The following is an 18,700-nucleotide window of genomic DNA, read 5'->3' on the forward strand; positions in this document are numbered from 1 at the left end:
CAGAGGGGAGAAGAGAGGAATAAAGGGAGGACAAAAAGTCACACATCAGAAGAACTTTATATCTTAACAAAGCTTCTTTTAAGAGACATAATATCTATTCCTCATCTGCAAGAGCCAATCACCAGACCACATAAGACAAATTATTTTGGCTGGAATGGAGTTGATTCTGTCTGTGATTGCACAGTAGCTGGCACAGTGCTGTGCTTTGACTTTAGTATAGGAAGAACACTGATAATGTTGCCCACAAAAATTGCATTGATTACCTGGTGTGTAACAAGCCAATAATTACACACTCGAGGGAAATATCGATTATTTATGTCAGAGTTGCACAAGCCTGGGAACAAGCTCAGTGGAATTCCACAATGCCAAATATTAAAACTTTTTACTACTTGTACATTTTAGCAAATAATTCGTTGGCTACATGTAACATAGCTCTTCTATTAATTAGTATTCTATCTTCTGTTGCTAATGATTCTCTCATTTCTCATGCTAATTAGTCCACATGCTCAGTCTTTCTCTTCTTCTGGGTCAGGGGGTTTCTTGGGTCAGTGGTCTATGTGTTGGTACCCAAAATCTGCCCCTGCTGGAATTATCTTTTACCCACTTGGAGCTGATTTTAACAAAATTGCTGAGTTGACTTTGTTAGTTTCTTCCTTATCTTGGGAGTTCTGCCAGATGTCCTTGAAGGCTGTGAATTCTGCATTCCTGGTCAGTGTTTTGCCCTCCTTCACAAGCTTTGTTAACCTCTCCCTAGCTCTGAGATCAATGAAGCATGCCCAGCCTAAACCTTAACAAGGCAATTCCAGGGACAAGTTTTCTGTCGAACACCTGGATGTGACTTACATAGTTTGCTGGCTGCTCTCGATTTCACAGATTAAATCTCTCTTCTTGTCGATTAGTCTCAATCCTCTTTTGGGCAGGGGAATAAATGAGAGGGAAACATGGACTGCGATGCAAAAGAACTTTAATGAGTCAAAGCAGGAAAATTAAGTCAATCCAAGGTGAGGTGCCAATGCAGACAGCACCAGGGGCAAACAACAGTCTGTTGTGATTTCCAAGGAGGTGCCCACAAAGGGGTGCAGGGCCAGCAGGTGCTCCCCAGGATGGCTGAGTGGGACTCACAGCTCCGGGGAGCACAAGGGAGCAAGGACACAGGAGGGAAAGGAGAGAGTGGCAGGGGACAGAGGCAGGGCTGGGCTGGGCTTGACAAGAGCCCAGGCTGGCTCTCTCCCCCTGCAAGGGCTGCAGGGCTTGCTCAGCCCCTCAGGAAGCACCAAGGTGATGCTGCGTGCCCAGGGCGGCTCCATCCTGGCACTCCCTGGGTTCCTTCCCCAGGGCAGCACCAGCAGCTTCAGCAGGGGAGGCCACAGAGGCCACTGCCCAGGCCAGAGAGGCCAAAGCCCCCAGAGCTGATGGGCACTCCCTGAGAGCTGAGGATGTTGCCAACAGCAGCAGAGGTGGAGGATCCCACGGCGGTGTTCTGTGGGAAGGAGCTGAGGATGGGGCCGGGCAGGGTCACCACCACGGGCGAGGGCTGGATGAACACGGTGGAGTCCTGGCACTGCCTGACACAGGGCTCATTGCAGCTGCTGCCCAGCGGGGTGGGGCCACAGGGCTGGCAGGGCTGGCACCGGGTGTAGCAGGACATGGCTTGGGGCTGCAGGTGCACCTGAGAGATGAAGAAGGGGAAAGTAGAGCACAAGAAGTGGGTGAGGATCAGCCTGGCACCTCAGCATGAAGGACCAAAAGCATGAACTGGAGACAAGCCCAGGGGCTGTATAGAGAGACCAACAAGCTTCTCCTTTCCTCAGAAGAGCCCTGCCAAGAGCTACCCAAGGAAGATCCCTGTTTGGTCCATAACTCTGGAAGCACCTCAGACAAGCCCCAGCCTTTCCCCATATTACACCTTCTGCCTCCTTCCGTCACCTATGGCAAGAATCCATGTAAGACAAAAAAAGCATGTATAGACTGAGAAATCACATGGGAGGACGGGAAGGATGAGAAAAAGCTTCAGACTCACCTTGTTCTCAAGGAGCTGGAGAGAGGAAGAGTGGATGAGAGAGTGAGGAGCAGGTCCCCCTTTTATACTGCTCCTGCACTGCCCCAGGCTCAAAGTAAGTGCGCAGGGCAACAATTTTCCTACAGACTCATCTCCAAAGCAAAATATCCTCCCTAATGCCACAGGGTGTGTTTTGGTTTACATCAACACTGTAATTTAATTTCCACGTTTCTGACATCCCCACTGGGTCATGAAGATCCCTTTCATGTTAAGGGATGAGAAGCCAAACGATTTTTCTTGCAGGAACCCATGAGTAATGGCTGGACTCAATGATCTTGGAGGTCTTTACCAATCCTTCTGATTCTGTGATTCGTTAATTCTCTGATCACTGGCAGGAATCAAGTCTCAAACAGAGCCCTGGGTTGCTCCTCAATGTGTGAGGGAGGTATTGGGTGTCTGGACTGTTCCTTGCTCTCCCTCTCTCCTCACCCATGATGCCCTTTGGCTGCACAATGTGGAGCCTGACCTGGATGACACAACAAGCACAGGCCACTTTTCGAATACATGCTGTCAGTACTGAGAACACGTGTGACACTTCAGGGAGCTGCCAAGCATCCCTTTTCCCTGGGCCAGGATGGAGCTGCCCTTGTGTGACAGTGTTCACAGGGGTCTTAGGATGAGGGAAGAGACGAGGATCTGACTCCATGTTTCAGAAGGCTTGATTTATTCTTTTATGATATATATTATATTAAAACTATACTAAAAAGAATAGAAAAAAGGATTTCATCAGAAGGCTAGCTAAGAATAGAAAAAGAAAGAATGATAACAAAAGGTTGTGGCTTGGACTCTCTGTCCAAGCCAGTTGACTGTGATTGGCCATTAATTAGAAACAACCACATGAGACCAATCACAGATGCACCTGTTGCATTCCACAGCAGCAGATAACCATTGTTTACATTTTGTTCCTGAGGCCTCTCAGCTTCTCAGGAGGAAAAATCCTAAGGAAAGGATTTTTCATGAAAGATGTCTGTGACACCATTGCTGGAGGAGGACTCAGCCCTGCCTTGCACAGCCCTGCTGACATCACACCCTCCTGGCTTGGCCTCACACCAAAAGGCTGACACATGGCCAACCCAAAATTAGAGCATGACTTGCCACTGGTAGGGAGAGTCTCCCCCTGGAAATTTGCCTACTGAAGGCATTCCCTTGCCCTCCTGGGGCACACCCCAGCTGCCTGCATGTCTGCAGGGCAGGGAAGTGCATCAGTCCTTGGTGTATTTTGAGAGCAGGTTTTGTAGCCAGGGCTTTCCTGAGTGCATCCCCTCCCTGAGCATCCCCAGGGATGTGGCACTGCAGTTTCCCCAAAGCTCTCACATGTGGGGAAATGGAGGAGGTTTTCTTCCCTCTCCAATGGTGCTGGGTTGTTCTCTAGACTGAGGAGGCATTTGGAGCGTTAGAAAGTCCCAATTCCCTGCAGAAGCCAGAGAGCTTTGGACCCCAGGATGTCGAAAGCTTTGACCCCATAGCAGTGGGGCAGTGTTTTCTGAAACCCCTTCTTTCAGCTCCTGGGCCTCCAGGAGAGCTCCCCTCCACAGCCAGGTATCTTTGACCAGGAAGATGAGTCCTTGTGTCCATTCTGTTCCTCCATCAGCATCTCCTCCTCTTTTCCTGTGTTTTGCCTTGACTTTTCATGTTTTTGGAACCACGAGGTGCCCCTAAGATGCTGCCAGCTTGTCTGATCTCTTCACAGGTGCCTGTGAAGGCACATCTGACCTGCCAGATACCTGAGTGGAATAGCTGGCATGTTTGAAGTCCAGGGTCTGTACATTGGTACTTGAATTCTCCCTGACCATCTCTTTCTCTCTGCCCTCAGCTGCATCCCCTGACTGCTGGCACCTCCCAAAGGGAGCTCAGAGGCGCTTTCTTTGACACCAACACTGCTGTGCCCATCACCAGCTCACACACTTACATTGCTCTACTCTGTTTAGATGTTCCCACAGCTGATCCTCCTCCTCTGTCGTGGGGAGGTTTTCCCTACCCCTGTTTCTGAAGAATATCAGGAGGTTTTTTCCTGTGACACTAAAATGAAGACCAAGGCCCAGAAGCTTTGAAGATCCTTCCCCTTTCCTGTAAGCTCTGGCCCCAGTGAAGCTGCCCCAGTCAGCCTTGGCTCAAGCCTCCCTTTTGCTGTTGCTCTGTGTGGATGATCTTCTTCTCTCCCACCACCAGCTTTCCTGGTTCAGCTCCAGGTGGGCTTTGGCTTTCCAGCCCCAGCCCTGGAACACTCAGCCTGGAAAATGATCTGCATCAAGAGGAAGGGAGAGGAGAGCATTTCCCTGGAGAAGCATTGTCCAGTGGGAGCTGGAGTGAGGAGAGAGGGACGAGAGAGCAGCAGGCAGGACGTGCTGTGAGGAGAGGAGCCTTTGGGTGCTCTGCTGCTCTTTGGGTCAGGGCAGAGCTGGGGCTGTGTTGTAAATCAAAGGCAACTCCGATGAAGGGGAGAGAAAATGGTACATCTGACTCCAGTGATACCAGAAGGCGAATTAATTACTTTATTATACTATACTATATACATTTCATCTAAACTGAATCTGCCAAGCACTCAACTCTGCACACACTGCACAGAATCTCGTGGCTGTCAGTGACAGTCCTAACACACCCACACACACACACACCTGGCCCCGACAGGCCAAGGAAACAAAACACCATCACTGTGGGTAAACAATCTCCACATTGCATTCTACTTTGGCACAAACACAGGCACAGCAAGTGATAAGAATTGTGTTTTCCCTTTCTCTGAGGTTCAGAGAATGTGAATCTCGGAAACCCTTGGGAAGAATTGTGCCTTGCTTTTCTCTGTGAAGAGAATTGTGGCAGTAGGGCTGTCCCTGCAGAGGCAGCTGCCAACAGGGGCAAGGCACTGCCCCGAGCCAACATCCCCTGCCTGCAGGGACCCTCCGGCCTGGGGCACCTCCTGTGCCTGCAGGGGCCCCTCTGATCCCAGGGGTGCTCAGGCCTGGCCTGGCACACGTGGAAGGAGCTGCAGCACAGAGCAAGCATGTCAGCAATGAGGAAATGAAATGGCAGCCTGGATGGAAATCAAACCACAATGTGTGGCGTTAGGGCGGACATTTTGCTTGAGAGGTGAATGTGTTGGAAAATTACTGTCCTTGTGCAGTGCCTGGGGGAATGGGGCAGTGCAGGAGCTGTATAAAAGGGGGATCTGCTCCTCACTCTCTCATTCACTCCTCTCACCTCCATCTCATTGAGAACAAGGTGAGTCTGAAGCCCTTTCTTTTCTTCCTCCTTTGGACTTTCTGATCACATTCTCTGCCTTAATTCCATGTTGGTTGTTGAGAGCTGTGTGGGAGAGGGAAGGGGCAGAATTTGGGCATGGAGAGGGGCTGGGTTTTTTCTGAGATTTCCCGTGAGTTCTGGCCTAAGTGTGGAAGTCCCTGCACTCGGTCACTCTTAAGGAGATTCCTGGGGGCCTGAGCAAACAGTGAAGGGGTTGGGTCTCTCTAAGCAGCCTCCTGCTGTCTTCTCCATCTCTTTGCTATTCTCCACCTAGGTGTGCCAACAGACTGCACGGACATAGTGCAGTCAACTCTGCTTCCCCCTTCCCTGTCTCACAGGTGCACCTGCAGCCCCAAGCCATGTCCTGCTACACCCGGTGCCAGCCCTGCCAGCCCTGTGGCCCCACCCCGCTGGGCAGCAGCTGCAATGAGCGCTGTGTCAGGCAGTGCCAGGACTCCACCGTGTTCATCCAGCCCTCGCCTGTGGTGGTGACCCTGCCTGGCCCCATCCTCAGCTCCTTCCCACAGAACACCGCCGTGGGATCCTCCACCTCTGCTGCTGTTGGCAGCATCCTCAGCTCTCAGGGAGTGCCCATCAGCTCTGGGGGCTTTGGCCTCTCTGGCCTGGGCAGTGGCCTCTGTGGCTTCCCCTGCTGAAGCTGCTGGCGCTGCCCTGGGGAAGGAACCCAGGGAGTGCCAGGATGGAGCTGCCCTGGGCACGCAGCATCACCTTGGTACTTCCTGAGGGGCTGAGCAAGCCCTGCAGCCCTTGCAGGGGACAGGGCCAGCCTGGGCTCTTGTCAAGCCCAGCCCAGCCCTGCCTCTGTCCCCTGCCACTCTCTCCTTTCCCTCCTGTGTCCCTGTTCCCTTGTGCTCCCCGGGGCTGTGAGTCCCACTCAGCCATCCTGGGGAGCACCTGCTGGCCCTGCACCCCTTTGTGGGCACCTCCTTGGAAATCACAACAGACTGTTGTTTGCCCCTGGTGCTGTCTGCACTGGCACCTCACCTTGGATTGACCTAATTTTCCTGTTTTGACTCATTAAAGTTCTTTTGCATTGCAGTCCATGTTTCCCTCTCATTTATCCCCCTGCAGATCCTCTCCCAACATGCCCAAAAAGAGAGGTGTTGCTCAGGGCTGGATGTGGGAAGGGATTGTGGGGGATGGTTGTTCACAGGGTGTTAACACAGGCACCATTTAAATATTCATCATGATGCAATAGGTAACTCCATTTTCTAATTTTCTCTACTGACATCTAATTGCTGCTTCCAGTAAATTGTTCTTATCTAAGCCTATGATCTTTGCTTTTTGTGCCTACAATTCATCTCCAGAGCCCTCCACAGAAGGAGGGGAAGGGGTGAGAGCAGCATGTGACGGTGGTCACAAGGGTTTCAGGGTGAAGGAAGAGACAAGATGGGCTCCATGATCAGAAGGCTTGATTTATTAAGTTATGATATATACATCTATTATAACTATACTAAAAAGAAAAAGAAGAGGAGTTTCCAGAAGCTGCTAGCTACCTAACAATAGAAAGTAAAGAATGAATAACAAACCATCTCTCTCAGACTGTGTCCGAGAGATCTCAGTTCTGGATTGGTCACCAACCCCAAACATCCAAACTGGGCCAATCCAGGCAGACCTGTTACATTCCACAGCAGCAGATAACCTATTGTTTATGTCTGGTTGCTGAACTTCTCAGCTTCAGCAGGAAAATCCTAAGAGAGGATTTTTCATAAAAGAAATGTCTGTGACAGCAGCACATGGTTTTATTTGAAGCATTAAATGGAGAATACCATTGTCCAACCACAACAAAGATCTCACTGTACTTTCCAGCCTAATTCAGTAAGAAAGGAGCCCTAACGAGGGAACAGGCAGCAGCTGCCTCCCCTAGCCAAGGACATCTGGGAACTAACAAGCCTTAAAGATGTCACTGTCATGGTTTGGCCCAGGAGAGCAGGAGGGGACATGGGCAACACCTCCATGTTATCATTCCAGCTCATGTCCTTTCCATATTTATTCTCTCTTGCTTCCAGGAAGAAGGCTGTTCCTCCCAGTGGGAAAAACCCTGGGGGAGGGTGAAACCATTTGAAATTGTTTCACATTCCTGTAAATAATTTCTTTGTCTCATAGCTTTTGGTATTAATATTGTAGTTGATACTGTTTGGGTTTTTTGTCTCATTGCTGTTTCCAGTAAATTTTTCTTATCTCAACCTTTGATCTTTGACTTTTATGCTTCCAGCTGGAAGGGAAGGGGAAGCCAGTGTTGCTGTGGAGTTTTTTTTTAGCAGGACTACTAAATTGGAGAATACCATCCCTAAACCACAACAGTAATAAATCAAGATGTTGTGTGTCAGTGGAGTAGTTTGCAGTTGACATCTCTTACTCTGGGACATCCATGGAAAAAGAAGTTTTTAAGGATGTAGTAAATCAAGATGTTGATGTGTGCCTATGTATACATTGCTAACCTGGCAGAATATTCAAGGTCCATGTATCCTATAGCTGAATTATGTTCATTGGAATACTGAGAGTCATACCTAGAGGTCAAAAAGACCCTGTGGCCAGGTGAAGAGCCTTGCCCTGAGCTGGGGTTGTGTCTCTTGTATGGCACTCAGCAACCAATCCCCATAGAGAGCTGTGCTTGGAAAGCTTCTAATTCTGAATTTCTGTGTACAAACAATGGCATGAAAAGTCTGGTGGGTATGCTTGATTTGGGGAATTCCACCAAGCACCCAGGCTTGTGCAACTCTGACATAAATAATCAATGTCTCTGCTGAGTGTGTGATTGTTGAGTTGTTGTGGAATGGGTAACAAATCTGATTTTCTGGGCAACACAACCAAACCCAATCTGTGATCCCATGGGAACACAGGTCTGTGAGAAGGCAGCCCACTGCACTGTGTTCCTTCTTTTGGGAATCCTGTGGTTAGGATGGGACCTCCTGGAGTCTGATGGGAAGCTGGTCCTTTGTCTTGTCAGTAACTCATTCACTGCTGAGAACATGTGTCAAACATTCAGCTTAAAGAGGACAGAGGTGTATGGTTGTCCCTGGACTGTGCAGGGTAATTTTATTCTGTTCTAGGATTATTCTATTCTATTCTATTCTATTCTATTCTATTCTATTCTATTCTATTCTATTCTATTCTATTCTATTCTGAAGGACTTTGGGATGATAGACCTGCCACAAACCAGAACTGTGCTCTGGCAGCCCAGAAAGCCAATTGTGTCCTGGGCTGCATCCAAACCAGCTTGGGCAGCAGGACAAGGGAGGGGATTCTGCCATGCTCAGGTGAGACCCCACCTGCAGAGCTGCCTCCAACTCCGGGGTCCCAGCACAGGAAGGACGTGGAGCTGTTGGAGTGAGTCCAGAGGAATCTGAGATTATCAGAGGGATGGAGCAGCTGTGCTGTGAGGAAAGGCTGGGAGAATTGGGGTTGCTGGAGATTAAAAGCTTTGGGGTGATGTAATTGTGGCCTTGCAGTACCTGAAGGGAATCTACAGTCAAGATGGAGAGAGACTATTTACAAGAATATGCAGGGACAGGACAAGGGGAATGGCTTCACACTGACAGAGGGTAAATTTAGACTGCATATCAAGAAGTAATCCTTTATTACAAGGGTGGGCAGGCCCTGGCACAGGGTGCCCAGGGAAGCTGTGGCTGCCCCTGGATCCCTGGAGGTGTTCAAGGCCAGGCTGAGATGGGGTTTGGAGCAATGTGGGATAGTGGAATGTATCCCTGCCCATGACAGGGGATGGAACTGGATGAGCTTTAGGTCCTTTTCCAACTCAACCCATTCTGGGATTTTATCATTCTTTTCAGATCCATTGAGAAGCGAAACTCAGAACCCAGAGGGTCCCTCAGTGCACACTGAGCACTCCCAATGCCAGCCTGTGTTCACAGCCAGTGCAAAACCAGCCCCAACAACACCCTCCAAAAACACCCCTGGGGCAACAGCTCTGCCTTGGGAGAGTGTCTGCAGGGCAAGGATGACACAGAGGCACAGGCTGGGATGCAGCAGAATTTAATGAGTCAAAAGAGGGAGAAGAGGGGGATCCAGGTGGAGCAGCTTCAGCAGGGGAAGCCACAGAGGCCACTGCCCAGGCCAGAGAGGCCAAAGCCCCCAGAGCTGATGGGCACTCCCTGAGAGCTGAGGATGCTGCCAACAGCAGCAGAGGTGGAGGATCCCACGGCGGTGTTCTGTGGGAAGGAGCTGAGGATGGGGCCGGGCAGGGTCACCACCACGGGCGAGGGCTGGATGAACACGGTGGAGTCCTGGCACTGCCTGACACAGGGCTCATTGCAGCTGCTGCCCAGCGGGGTGGGGCCACAGGGCTGGCAGGGCTGGCACCGGGTGTAGCAGGACATGGCTTGGGGCTGTAGGTGCGCCTGAGAGAGAGGGCAAGAAAAAGTCATGAAGGGTTTTGAAGAGCAACCCATCACCACACCATGCAGCCATCCTGTCAAGCCAAGATGGGAACACGAGCTGGAGGTGTTGTACTGATGCCCACAGGCTTCTCCTTCTGTTTAGCCAAAGAAGTTCCCTGCCAAGAGCAACCAAGACCAGGGTAACCCCACCCATCCCATCACTCACTTCAGCCAAGTCCCAAACTCTCCCTGTGCACACTTTCTGTTCCTTTCCCTCTCCCACCATAAGCAGCCCCATGTCCTGGCATAGAACAAAGGGGCATGTATGTGCAGAAATCAGAAGGAGGGAGAATAAAAGGAGTGAGAGGAGAAAAATCTTCAAACTCACCTTGTTCTCAATGAGATGGAGACAAGAGGAGTGGATGTGAGAGTGAGGAGAAGGTGCTGCTTTTATACTGCTCCTGCACTGCCCCAGGCCCTCAGTCACTGCACAAGGACAGTAATTTTCTTTCAGACCCACCTCCCAAGCAAAATATCCTCCCTGATGCCACAGGTTGTGCTTTTGTTTCCATCAACACTGCCATTTTCATGTCCTCATTTCTGACGTGACCAATAGGTCTCCAAGGATTATTTCAAGCACTGAGATGAAAGACCCAAGGGTTTTCTGGGCAGTGACACATCAGTACGTGCAGAAGATGAGTTGCACGTGCTGGAGGGGTCTGTGCAGACAGTTGACATCTATTTGGAAAATATGCTCTGGTTGTTTTCTACCCTCTTTGCAGGCAGCTGAACATCCCCTCCCACCAAGCCTGTCTTCTCCTCGTGTAGCAGTTTGTTTGGCAAGGTTGTCCCCTCTCGTGGTTGCATTGTGGGGTTACCAAATGTGTGCCATCAGCAGTTGAGAGGGAAGAAAACTTTGCTCTCCTGAATGCCAGGATTCCTTGGGATGTCTCATAGAGTTCCTTGAGATGTCTCATGGAGAATAGAATATAATAGAATAGAACAGAATAACCCTAGAACAGAATAAAATTACCCTGCATAGTCCACCAACTACCTCTCGTTGGGGTGTGTGGAGGTTCAGACAATACCTTGTTCTTCCCATTTTCCCCAGATCACCCTACACTTTGGCCCCATACTAGCCAAGGATACTTTTCCAAACCGAGCTGATTGTCCTGAGAGCCCCCTGAGCTGTGGGAGTGATGGTAACAAGTTCATGCTGAGGGCAATTTCTGTTTGAGCTGCCTGGAGCTCTGTACAAGGAACAGCCCAGTGACTGCAGATGGTTTTGCTGAGGTGTGGATGGAGCTGCCCTTGCTGGAGGGGAATTCAGCAGTGTTGGGTCATGGGCTGCACACAGCACATCACCAAAAGGCTGACACACAGCCAACCCAAAATTAGACTGTGACTCCCCACAGGCAGAGAGAGTCTGTCCCTGGAAATTTGCCTACTGAAGGCATTCCCTTGCCCTCCTGGGACGCTCCCCAGCTGCCTCCATGTCTGCAGGGCAGGGAAGTGCAGCCCTGCTTGATGTGGTTTGAGAGCTGGGCCCTCCTGAACTTGTCCCCTCCCTGAGCATCCCCAGGCATGTGGTACCACAGGGTCCTTCCAGCTCTCACTCAGGATCTGGGCATGTTTCAGCTTCTCCAGGGGTGCTGATTTGTGCTCCAGGCTGAGGCAGCCTTTGGGTCAGGGGAAAAGAAGCATGAGGAAGAGCTAATGGCAGCAGAAGTCATGTCATATGAAACCCAGGGATGTGTCCCAGATAGTGGGGACATGTTTTCTACAAACCCTTAACTGTAAAGTATTCAGGAGAGCCCCCCACGACAGCTCTGAGACAAGCTTCAGGCCACATGGATGAGGCCTGTGCCTCCCTTCTACCCTCTGGTTGTATGGGATTATTTTTCCCAGGCAATCCTTGACTTGGAGCTCACTCACTGCAATTACAAACAGCATTTCACTGTCCCAAGCCAACATCTGCCTGCCCAGGACCCCTCCTGTACCTCTGCACTCAATGGCATGACTCTTCATGGGGTATCTTCTCTTTGTGGCACATGAAAGGATCTTGCAAGGCAGAGCAGGAATGTCAGCAATGAAGAAATGAAATGGCAGCGTTGACAGAAACAAAAGCACAACCTGTGGCGTTAGGGAGGATATTTTGCTTTGGTGATGAGTCTGTAGGAAAATTACTGCCCTGGTGCAGTGACTGAGGGCCTGGGGCAGTGCAGGAGCAGTATAAAAGCAGCACCTTCTCCTCACTCTCACATCCACTCCTCTTGTCTCCATCTCATTGAGAACAAGGTGAGTTTGAAGATTTTTCTCCTCTCACTCCTTCTATTCTCCCTCCTTCTGTTTTCTGCACATACATGCCCCTTTGTTCTATGCCAGGACATGGGGCTGCTTATGGTGGGAGAGGGAAAGGAACAGAAAGTGTGCACAGGGAGAGTTTGGGACTTGGCTGAAGTGAGTGATGGGATGGGTGGGGTTACCCTGGTCTTGGTTGCTCTTGGCAGGGAACTTCTTTGGCTAAACAGAAAGAGAAGCCTGTGGGCATCAGTACAACACCTCCAGCTCTTGTTCCCATCTTGGCTTGACAGGGTGGCTGCATGGTGTGGTGATGGGTTGCTCTTAAAAAACCCCTCATGACTTTTTCTTGCCCTCTCTCTCAGGCGCACCTACAGCCCCAAGCCATGTCCTGCTACACCCGGTGCCAGCCCTGCCAGCCCTGTGGCCCCACCCCGCTGGGCAGCAGCTGCAATGAGCCCTGTGTCAGGCAGTGCCAGGACTCCACCGTGTTCATCCAGCCCTCGCCTGTGGTGGTGACCCTGCCTGGCCCCATCCTCAGCTCCTTCCCACAGAACACCGCCGTGGGATCCTCCACCTCTGCTGCTGTTGGCAGCATCCTCAGCTCTCAGGGAGTGCCCATCAGCTCTGGGGGCTTTGGCCTCTCTGGCCTGGGCAGTGGCCTCTGTGGCTTCCCCTGCTGAAGCTGCTGCACCTGGATCCCCCTCTTCTCCCTCTTTTGACTCATTAAATTCTGCTGCATCCCAGCCTGTGCCTCTGTGTCATCCTTGCCCTGCAGACACTCTCCCAAGGCAGAGCTGTTGCCCCAGGGGTGTTTTTGGAGGGTGTTGTTGGGGCTGGTTTTGCACTGGCTGTGAACACAGGCTGGCATTGGGAGTGCTCAGTGTGCACTGAGGGACCCTCTGGGTTCTGAGTTTCGCTGTCTCAATGGATCTGAAAAGAATGATAAAATCCCAGAATGTGTTGGGTTGGAAAGGGTCTTAAAGCTCATCCAGTTCCATCCCCTGTCATGGGCAGGGATACATTCCACTATCCCACATTGCTCCAAACCCCATCTCAGCCTGGCCTTGAACACCTCCAGGGATCCAGGGGCAGCCACAGCTTCCTTGGGCACCCTGTGCCAGGGCCTGCCCACCCTTGTAATAAAGGATTACTTCTTGATATGCAGTCTAAATTTACCCTCTGTCAGTGTGAAGCCATTCCCCTTGTCCTGTCACTGCATATTCTTGTAAATAGTCTCTCTCCATCTTGACTGTAGATTCCCTTCAGGTACTGCAAGGCCACAATTACATCACCTCAAAGCTTTTCCTGAGTGCTCAGTGTGCACTGAGTGACCCTCTGGGTTCTGAGTTTTTCTGCCTCTTTCCATCAGAATGGAATTTCTGTAACGAGTTCAGTGCCTAACTTGTACTTCACACACTTTCTCATTGTCTCTCAGTCAGCTCAGCACTGCATTGGAGGTACCAAGCAGTGAATGTGCTGCAAGGACACAGCTTCCAGCTTCCCATCAGGTGCCAGGCAAACCCTTCCTAACAGTCCTGTGCCACTCTATCAGTTACTCAAAGTTCCACTAAAACTCACCCTGAACACTTCCCATGATGGGACATGCCATTTTCCATTTCCCCACATCATTAACTCCTTCCTTATGTCTCACCTACATCTACCCTATTTCAGTTTAAAAGTGTTGCTCTTTGTCCAATCACTGCAGGCCTTGATATAATGTCTCTCTCCTACTTCCTTATCCATCCCTTTTACACATTGAAATGCTGCAATAAGGTCTCCCCAGAGACTGCCTTAAAAAATTCAAGTCCCTCAGCCTTTCTCCATGGCAGGGACAATGCATCCCTGTGATCATTTTTGCAGCCCTTGTCTGGAGCTGCTCTAACAGGTCCATGCCTGCTTTGAATTGAGGACTCTAGACTGGATTCAGGGTTCCAGGTGGGGTCTAACAAGAGCTGACCTGCTGGCTGTGTTTCTGTTTGTGCAGATCAAGACATGATTGAATTTCTGGATGTCAAGAACACATTGCTCGCTCATGTCCAATTTTTCTACCTCCATGATTTCTGGTTTGTTCTCTGCAGGGCTGGTCTAAACTATTTCTCTTCCAGTGCTGGCCTTGGTGAAGTTCCTGAGTTTCACATGGGACCATTCTCAAATCTGACAAGTTCCCTTTGAATTGAAACACTTTCCTCAAGCCTCAGCTTGGTGTCATTCACAAACTTGCTGAGTGTCCACTCAGTCCCACTATCTATGTCATTGATGACCATATTAGCAAATATTGGTCCCTGTATCGATCCCTGATGGACACCACTCATCACTGGTTTCCACTTGGACATTGAGCCCGTGAGTATAAATCCTTGGATGCTCCCAAAATTCTCTGGAAAATCTCTCTCTGTAACTTGCAGGAGAGGAAGGAAGCCATGACGCCCCAACTGATCCCCTGACTATCAGGTCCAGCTTTGCCCAAACCTCCCTCCTGGCCTTGGTGCTCATTCTGCAGAAGGACAACTGACCAAAGGACTGTTCCGGGTCATGTAGAATCATAGAATCACTTAGGTATGAAAAGACCTTTAAGATTAAGAGGTCCAACCATTAACCCAGCTCTTCCAAGCTCAACACTAAACCATGTCCCCAAGTGTCACAACTAAATAGCTGTTAAATCCCTCCAGAGATGGTGATTCCACCACAACACTGCACACATATAATATCATGCTTAGCAATAAATCTGTGGACAGTCTTCCCAGAGTGGCCATTCTTTGGATACTGGGCATTGATCTGCTGCTGCCACAAGGTTCATTGCCTTGGAACCACTTGGTTTTCTCTTTTTTCTGCCATTCCTTCATAGAATGTTGTGATCTTGACACCAGGGTGTGTCACTCTCTTGCTTTTCCAGTTCTCCCCCTTCCCACTGGGTCAGCAGATCATGAGAACCAGTGCTCAGTGCTTAGTGCTGCTCATAACACAACACAGACCCACAGGCAGTGCTTGTCCTCTTTGCCCTGCTCCTTCCTTGTCTCTGCCCAGCGCTTACTAGGAAAGTTTTTGGAGAGATGGCGGCAGGAAAAGACATTGGGAAGGGAGGCAGCAGGTGTGGGATGAGTGACTCAAAGGGCTGTCCAGAAGCAGCTGAGGGAGGGCTGTACTGCTGCAGGACACAGAGAATCATCCTTGGAGTAGACAGGGCCAGTGAAGAGGATTGGTTTATTCTACCAGCTCCAAGCATTACAAGAAGGATAGAAAGCAGAAATACCATGATAAAGCAGATTTAACTCTTATGTCTTAAAAAAGCACTCAAACACCTTCTCCTAAATCTGTCACACAGAACCATCCCTGAGCAACACCTCCCTCCCTTGGAATCTTGGGAGACCGACAACAGGGAAAAGATGACACAGGTACGGGCTGGGATGCAACAGAAATTTAATGAGTCAAAAGATGAGAACAAGGTCACTCTGAGTGGAGGCCTCAGTGCAGAGAGCACGAGGGGCAGCTCAGAATCTCCATCACATGGCTGTGGCAGAGATCCCGGCAGGTTCCACCTGCCTGATGCAGAGAGGGAGCAGGGCCAGCAGGTCAGGACGGCGGTGTGGGACTCACAGCCCCAAGGAGCACAAGAAGTCACTCTGAGTGATAGATAGAGCACTGATGCTCTATCCCTGGGCATGGACCATCCTGGGAGTACCTAGGTTCCTTCCCAGGAAAGGAAGCTTCCAGCTTCCAGCAGCTTTAGCAGGGGAGGCTCCTGATGCCACAGAGGCCACTGCCCAGGCCAGAGAGGCCAAAGCCCCCAGAGCTGATGGGCACTCCCTGAGAGCTGAGGATGTTGCCAACAGCAGCAGAGGTGGAGGATCCCACGGCGGTGTTCTGTGGGAAGGAGCTGAGGATGGGGCCAGGCAGGGTCACCACCACGGGCGAGGGCTGGATGGCCACAGTGGAGTCCTGGCACTGCCTGACACAGGGCTCATTGCAGCTGCTGCCCAGCGGGGTGGGGCCACAGGGCTGGCAGGGCTGGCAGGGCTGGCACCGGGTGTAGCAGGACATGGCTTGGGGCTGCAGGTGCACCTGAGAGAGAGGGAAGAGAGGAGCAGAACGTGAGGGGAGTTTGAAGAGCAGCCTCCCCACACCATGAGGGAGATCCTTTCTCTTAGCCCCTATGAGCACCACCAAGAAGGCCAAAGTCAGGGATTACCCCTCCAACCCACAGCTCAGGAGACACCTCCATCTATATCCAGCCTTTCTCCATGACACATCTGCCCTCTCCCATGGTAAGCAGCCTGAGAACACAGCAGGGAACAAGGACAGGGATATCTGATGAGAAATCCCAGAGAATTTCAAAGTGGAAGAGAAAGGAAGGAGAAAGAGCACAAGGAGAACCCAGAGGAAGACAAGAAAGGGCTCAAAACTCACCTTGTTCCCAACAAGATGGAGCTGAAGGAGTGGATGTGAGAGTGAGGAGAAGGTGCTGCTTTTATACTGCTCCTGCACCGCCCCAGGCCCACAGGCACTGCACAGGGGCAGTAATTTTCCTACACACTCATCTCCAAAGCACACTGTCCTCCCAGATGCCCCAGGCTGTGCTTTGGTTTCTGTCAACGCTGCCATTTCATTTCCCCATTGCTGACAGGGCCATTAGGCCACAGAGGATCTTTTGAAGTGTTTCTATGAGAGGCCTGAGGCTTTTCCCAGCACCATCACGTCAGTACAGGCAGAAGATGAGCCCCCATGTGCTCCAGAGGGCTGTGGCTGTGGGCAAATATGTGGGGAGTGTTTTTAGCAACCCCTGTGAGGAAACATGGTCATGTCTTCCCACCAAAGCAATCCCCTCCTGAGCTCCTGAAGTCTTCCTCAGTGTGGGTGTGCTGCATCCCTCTCCCTCCCTGCTGCCTCCCTGCTCAGGCCCCCCCTCACTGGGCATTGCCTCTCTGGGCAGCTTTGGTGCATTGCTGGTTTCAAATGGCTTTACCCAAGGAAATCTTCTCCTTCAGGGAAGACATGTCCTGGTTTATTTGACAAATTTGTCTCCTCTCACTGCCATCTCTGGGGGAGCCCAGCCTGTGCTGTCTGCAGGCTTGTGGAAGGAGAGCACTGTCCTATCAAAACCCCCTTGATCACCCAACAAATCCTGTGGGCTCAGGTTGCCTCTGCTCTCACCATCTCAGGGATATGCTGGCTCTTGGGACATCACTCTCTTTCTCCCCCTCTCCTCACCCCATGATGCATTTTGGCTGCACCCTGACCTGGGGGACACACAAAATCCTGCCCACGTTTTCAAAACACACTGTCAGTGCTGAGAACACCCCAGTGCTGCCAAGCAGGTTAGGCTGAGGGCAATGGCCATTGGGTTGCCTGCTGGGGTGTGGGGACAGCCCAATGCTTGAAGATGGTTTTCCTGGAAAAGAAGTGGAGTTGCCCAAAGGATTGAGGCCTGGCAGGATCCTGAGGCCTGGCAGGATCCTGAGGCCTGGCAGGACCCTGAGGCCTGGTAGGATCCTGAGGCCTGGCAGGACCCTGAGGCCTGGTAGGATCCTGAGGCCTGGCAGGATCCTGAGGCCTGGCAGGACCCTGAGGCCTGGCAGGACCCTGAGGCCTGGTAGGATCCTGAGGCCTGGCAGGACCCTGAGGCCTGGTAGGATCCTGAGGCCTGGCAGGATCCTGCAGTGCCACATGCCCGGGGATGCTCAGGGAGGGGATGTGCTCAGAAAAGCCCTGGGTACAAAACCTGCTCTCAAAATACACCAAGGGCTGATGCACTTCCCTGCCCTGCAGACATGGAGGCAGCTGGGGAGCGTCCCAGGAGGGCAAGAGAATGCCTTCAGTAGGCAAATTTCCAGGGACAGACTCTCTCTGCCTGTGGGGAGTCACAGTCTAATGTTGGGTTGGCTGTGTGTCAGCCTTTTGGTGTGAGGCCAAGCCAGGAGGGTGTGATGTCTGCAGGGCTGTGCAAGGCAGGGCTGAGTCCCTTCCAGCAAGGGCAGCTCCATCCTGGCCCAGCGAAAAGGGATGCTTGGCAGCTCCCTCACAGATCAGGGATTCTTGCAGGATTGACAATGTGTATTGAAAAGGTGGCCTGTGTGTCCTGCAGATTATGGTAAAAAATGTGCAGGAAATTGCCAACAGACGCCTCTGACAGAGAGGACAGTGAGGCCCAACCCTAAAGGACTTATTCAGGAATCACAGGATTACGGAGGGCAGCAATCTCCTTCCACAAGCCTGCTGAGAGCACAGGCTGGGCTCCCCCAGAGATGGCAGTGAGAGGAGACAACTCTGTCAAATAAACCAGGACATGTCTTCCCTGAAGGAGAAGATTTCCTTGGGTAAAGACATTTGAAACCAGCAATGCACCAAAGCTGCCCAGAGAGGCAATGCCCAGTGAGTGGGGCCTGAGCAGGGAGGCAGCAGGGAGGGAGAGGGATGCAGCACACCCACACTGAGGGAAGACTTCAGGAGCTCAGGAGGGGATTGCTTTGGTGGGAAGACATGACCATGTTTCCACACAGGGGTTTGTAAAAACACTCCCCACATATTTGCCCACAGCCACAGCCCTCTGGAGCACATGGGGGCCCATCTTCTGCCTGTACTGACGTGATGGTGCTGGGGAAAGCCTCAGGCCTCTCATAGAAACACTTCAAAAGATCCTCTGTGGCCTAATGGCCCTGTCAGCAATGGGGAAATGAAATGGCAGCGTTGACAGAAACCAAAGCACAGCCTGGGGCATCTGGGAGGACAGTGTGCTTTGGAGATGAGTGTG

The 18,700-nt window shown here is 51.3% G+C and overlaps 5 protein-coding genes across 5 annotated transcripts; 2 read left to right on the forward strand and 3 right to left on the reverse strand.

The window, feature by feature from the left end:
- Nucleotides 1-1,351: 1,351 nt before the first annotated feature.
- Nucleotides 1,352-2,492, reverse strand: LOC115913781 (feather keratin 1-like). The gene is made up of 3 exons (XM_030966008.1): nt 2,489-2,492; nt 2,021-2,172; nt 1,352-1,669 (listed from the first exon to the last, which is right to left on the reverse strand). The coding sequence occupies exons 1-3, from the start codon at nt 2,490-2,492 to the stop codon at nt 1,352-1,354; spliced, it is 474 nt and encodes a 157-aa protein (XP_030821868.1).
- Nucleotides 2,493-3,801: 1,309 nt separating this feature from the next.
- Nucleotides 3,802-5,952, forward strand: LOC115913782 (feather keratin 3-like). Its single transcript, XM_030966010.1, has 3 exons — nt 3,802-3,829; nt 5,178-5,275; nt 5,635-5,952. Exons 1-3 carry the CDS (start codon nt 3,802-3,804, stop codon nt 5,950-5,952), a joined length of 444 nt encoding a protein of 147 aa, XP_030821870.1.
- A 3,405-nt stretch (nt 5,953-9,357) lies between these two features.
- LOC115913783 (feather keratin 1-like) lies at nt 9,358-11,682 on the reverse strand. Its single transcript, XM_030966011.1, has 4 exons — nt 11,655-11,682; nt 11,271-11,333; nt 10,043-10,140; nt 9,358-9,675 (listed from the first exon to the last, which is right to left on the reverse strand). Exons 1-4 carry the CDS (start codon nt 11,680-11,682, stop codon nt 9,358-9,360), a joined length of 507 nt encoding a protein of 168 aa, XP_030821871.1.
- A 23-nt stretch (nt 11,683-11,705) lies between these two features.
- On the forward strand, nt 11,706-12,638 carry LOC115913784 (feather keratin 1-like). The gene is made up of 3 exons (XM_030966012.1): nt 11,706-11,736; nt 11,855-11,952; nt 12,321-12,638. The coding sequence occupies exons 1-3, from the start codon at nt 11,706-11,708 to the stop codon at nt 12,636-12,638; spliced, it is 447 nt and encodes a 148-aa protein (XP_030821872.1).
- Nucleotides 12,639-15,678: 3,040 nt separating this feature from the next.
- On the reverse strand, nt 15,679-16,431 carry LOC115914062 (feather keratin 1-like). The gene is made up of 3 exons (XM_030966413.1): nt 16,383-16,431; nt 16,235-16,245; nt 15,679-16,002 (listed from the first exon to the last, which is right to left on the reverse strand). Exon 3 carries the CDS (start codon nt 15,991-15,993, stop codon nt 15,679-15,681), a length of 315 nt encoding a protein of 104 aa, XP_030822273.1. The 5' UTR covers nt 15,994-16,002; nt 16,235-16,245; nt 16,383-16,431.
- Nucleotides 16,432-18,700: the final 2,269 nt, after the last annotated feature.

This window comes from Camarhynchus parvulus, chromosome 27 (assembly GCF_901933205.1).
Source record: "Camarhynchus parvulus chromosome 27, STF_HiC, whole genome shotgun sequence".
NCBI classification, from domain to species: Eukaryota; Metazoa; Chordata; class Aves; order Passeriformes; family Thraupidae; genus Camarhynchus; species Camarhynchus parvulus.

Excerpts from the sequence above, each read along its gene's own strand:
- LOC115913781 (XM_030966008.1), bottom strand. Across the intron at positions 1,670-2,020 it reads TCCAGCTCCTTGAGAACAAG|GTGCACCTGCAGCCCCAAGC; the intron begins GTGAGTCTGAAG and ends TTCATCTCTCAG.
- LOC115913782 (XM_030966010.1), top strand. The coding sequence starts at position 3,802 with ATGTTTGAAGTCCAGGGTCTGTACATTG. Across the intron at positions 3,830-5,177 it reads AGTCCAGGGTCTGTACATTG|TGCCTGGGGGAATGGGGCAG; the intron begins GTACTTGAATTC and ends GTCCTTGTGCAG. Across the intron at positions 5,276-5,634 it reads TCCATCTCATTGAGAACAAG|GTGCACCTGCAGCCCCAAGC; the intron begins GTGAGTCTGAAG and ends CCTGTCTCACAG.
- LOC115913783 (XM_030966011.1), bottom strand. The coding sequence starts at position 11,682 with ATGAAGAGTCATGCCATTGAGTGCAGAG. Across the intron at positions 10,141-11,270 it reads GAAACATGCCCAGATCCTGA|TGACTGAGGGCCTGGGGCAG; the intron begins GTGAGAGCTGGA and ends GTCCTTGTGCAG. Across the intron at positions 9,676-10,042 it reads TCCATCTCATTGAGAACAAG|GCGCACCTACAGCCCCAAGC; the intron begins GTGAGTTTGAAG and ends CCTCTCTCTCAG.
- LOC115913784 (XM_030966012.1), top strand. The coding sequence starts at position 11,706 with ATGAAAGGATCTTGCAAGGCAGAGCAGGAAT. Across the intron at positions 11,737-11,854 it reads TTGCAAGGCAGAGCAGGAAT|TGACTGAGGGCCTGGGGCAG; the intron begins GTCAGCAATGAA and ends GCCCTGGTGCAG. Across the intron at positions 11,953-12,320 it reads TCCATCTCATTGAGAACAAG|GCGCACCTACAGCCCCAAGC; the intron begins GTGAGTTTGAAG and ends CCTCTCTCTCAG.
- LOC115914062 (XM_030966413.1), bottom strand. The coding sequence starts at position 15,993 with ATGTCCTGCTACACCCGGTGCCAGCCCTGCCAGCCCTGCCAGCCCTGT.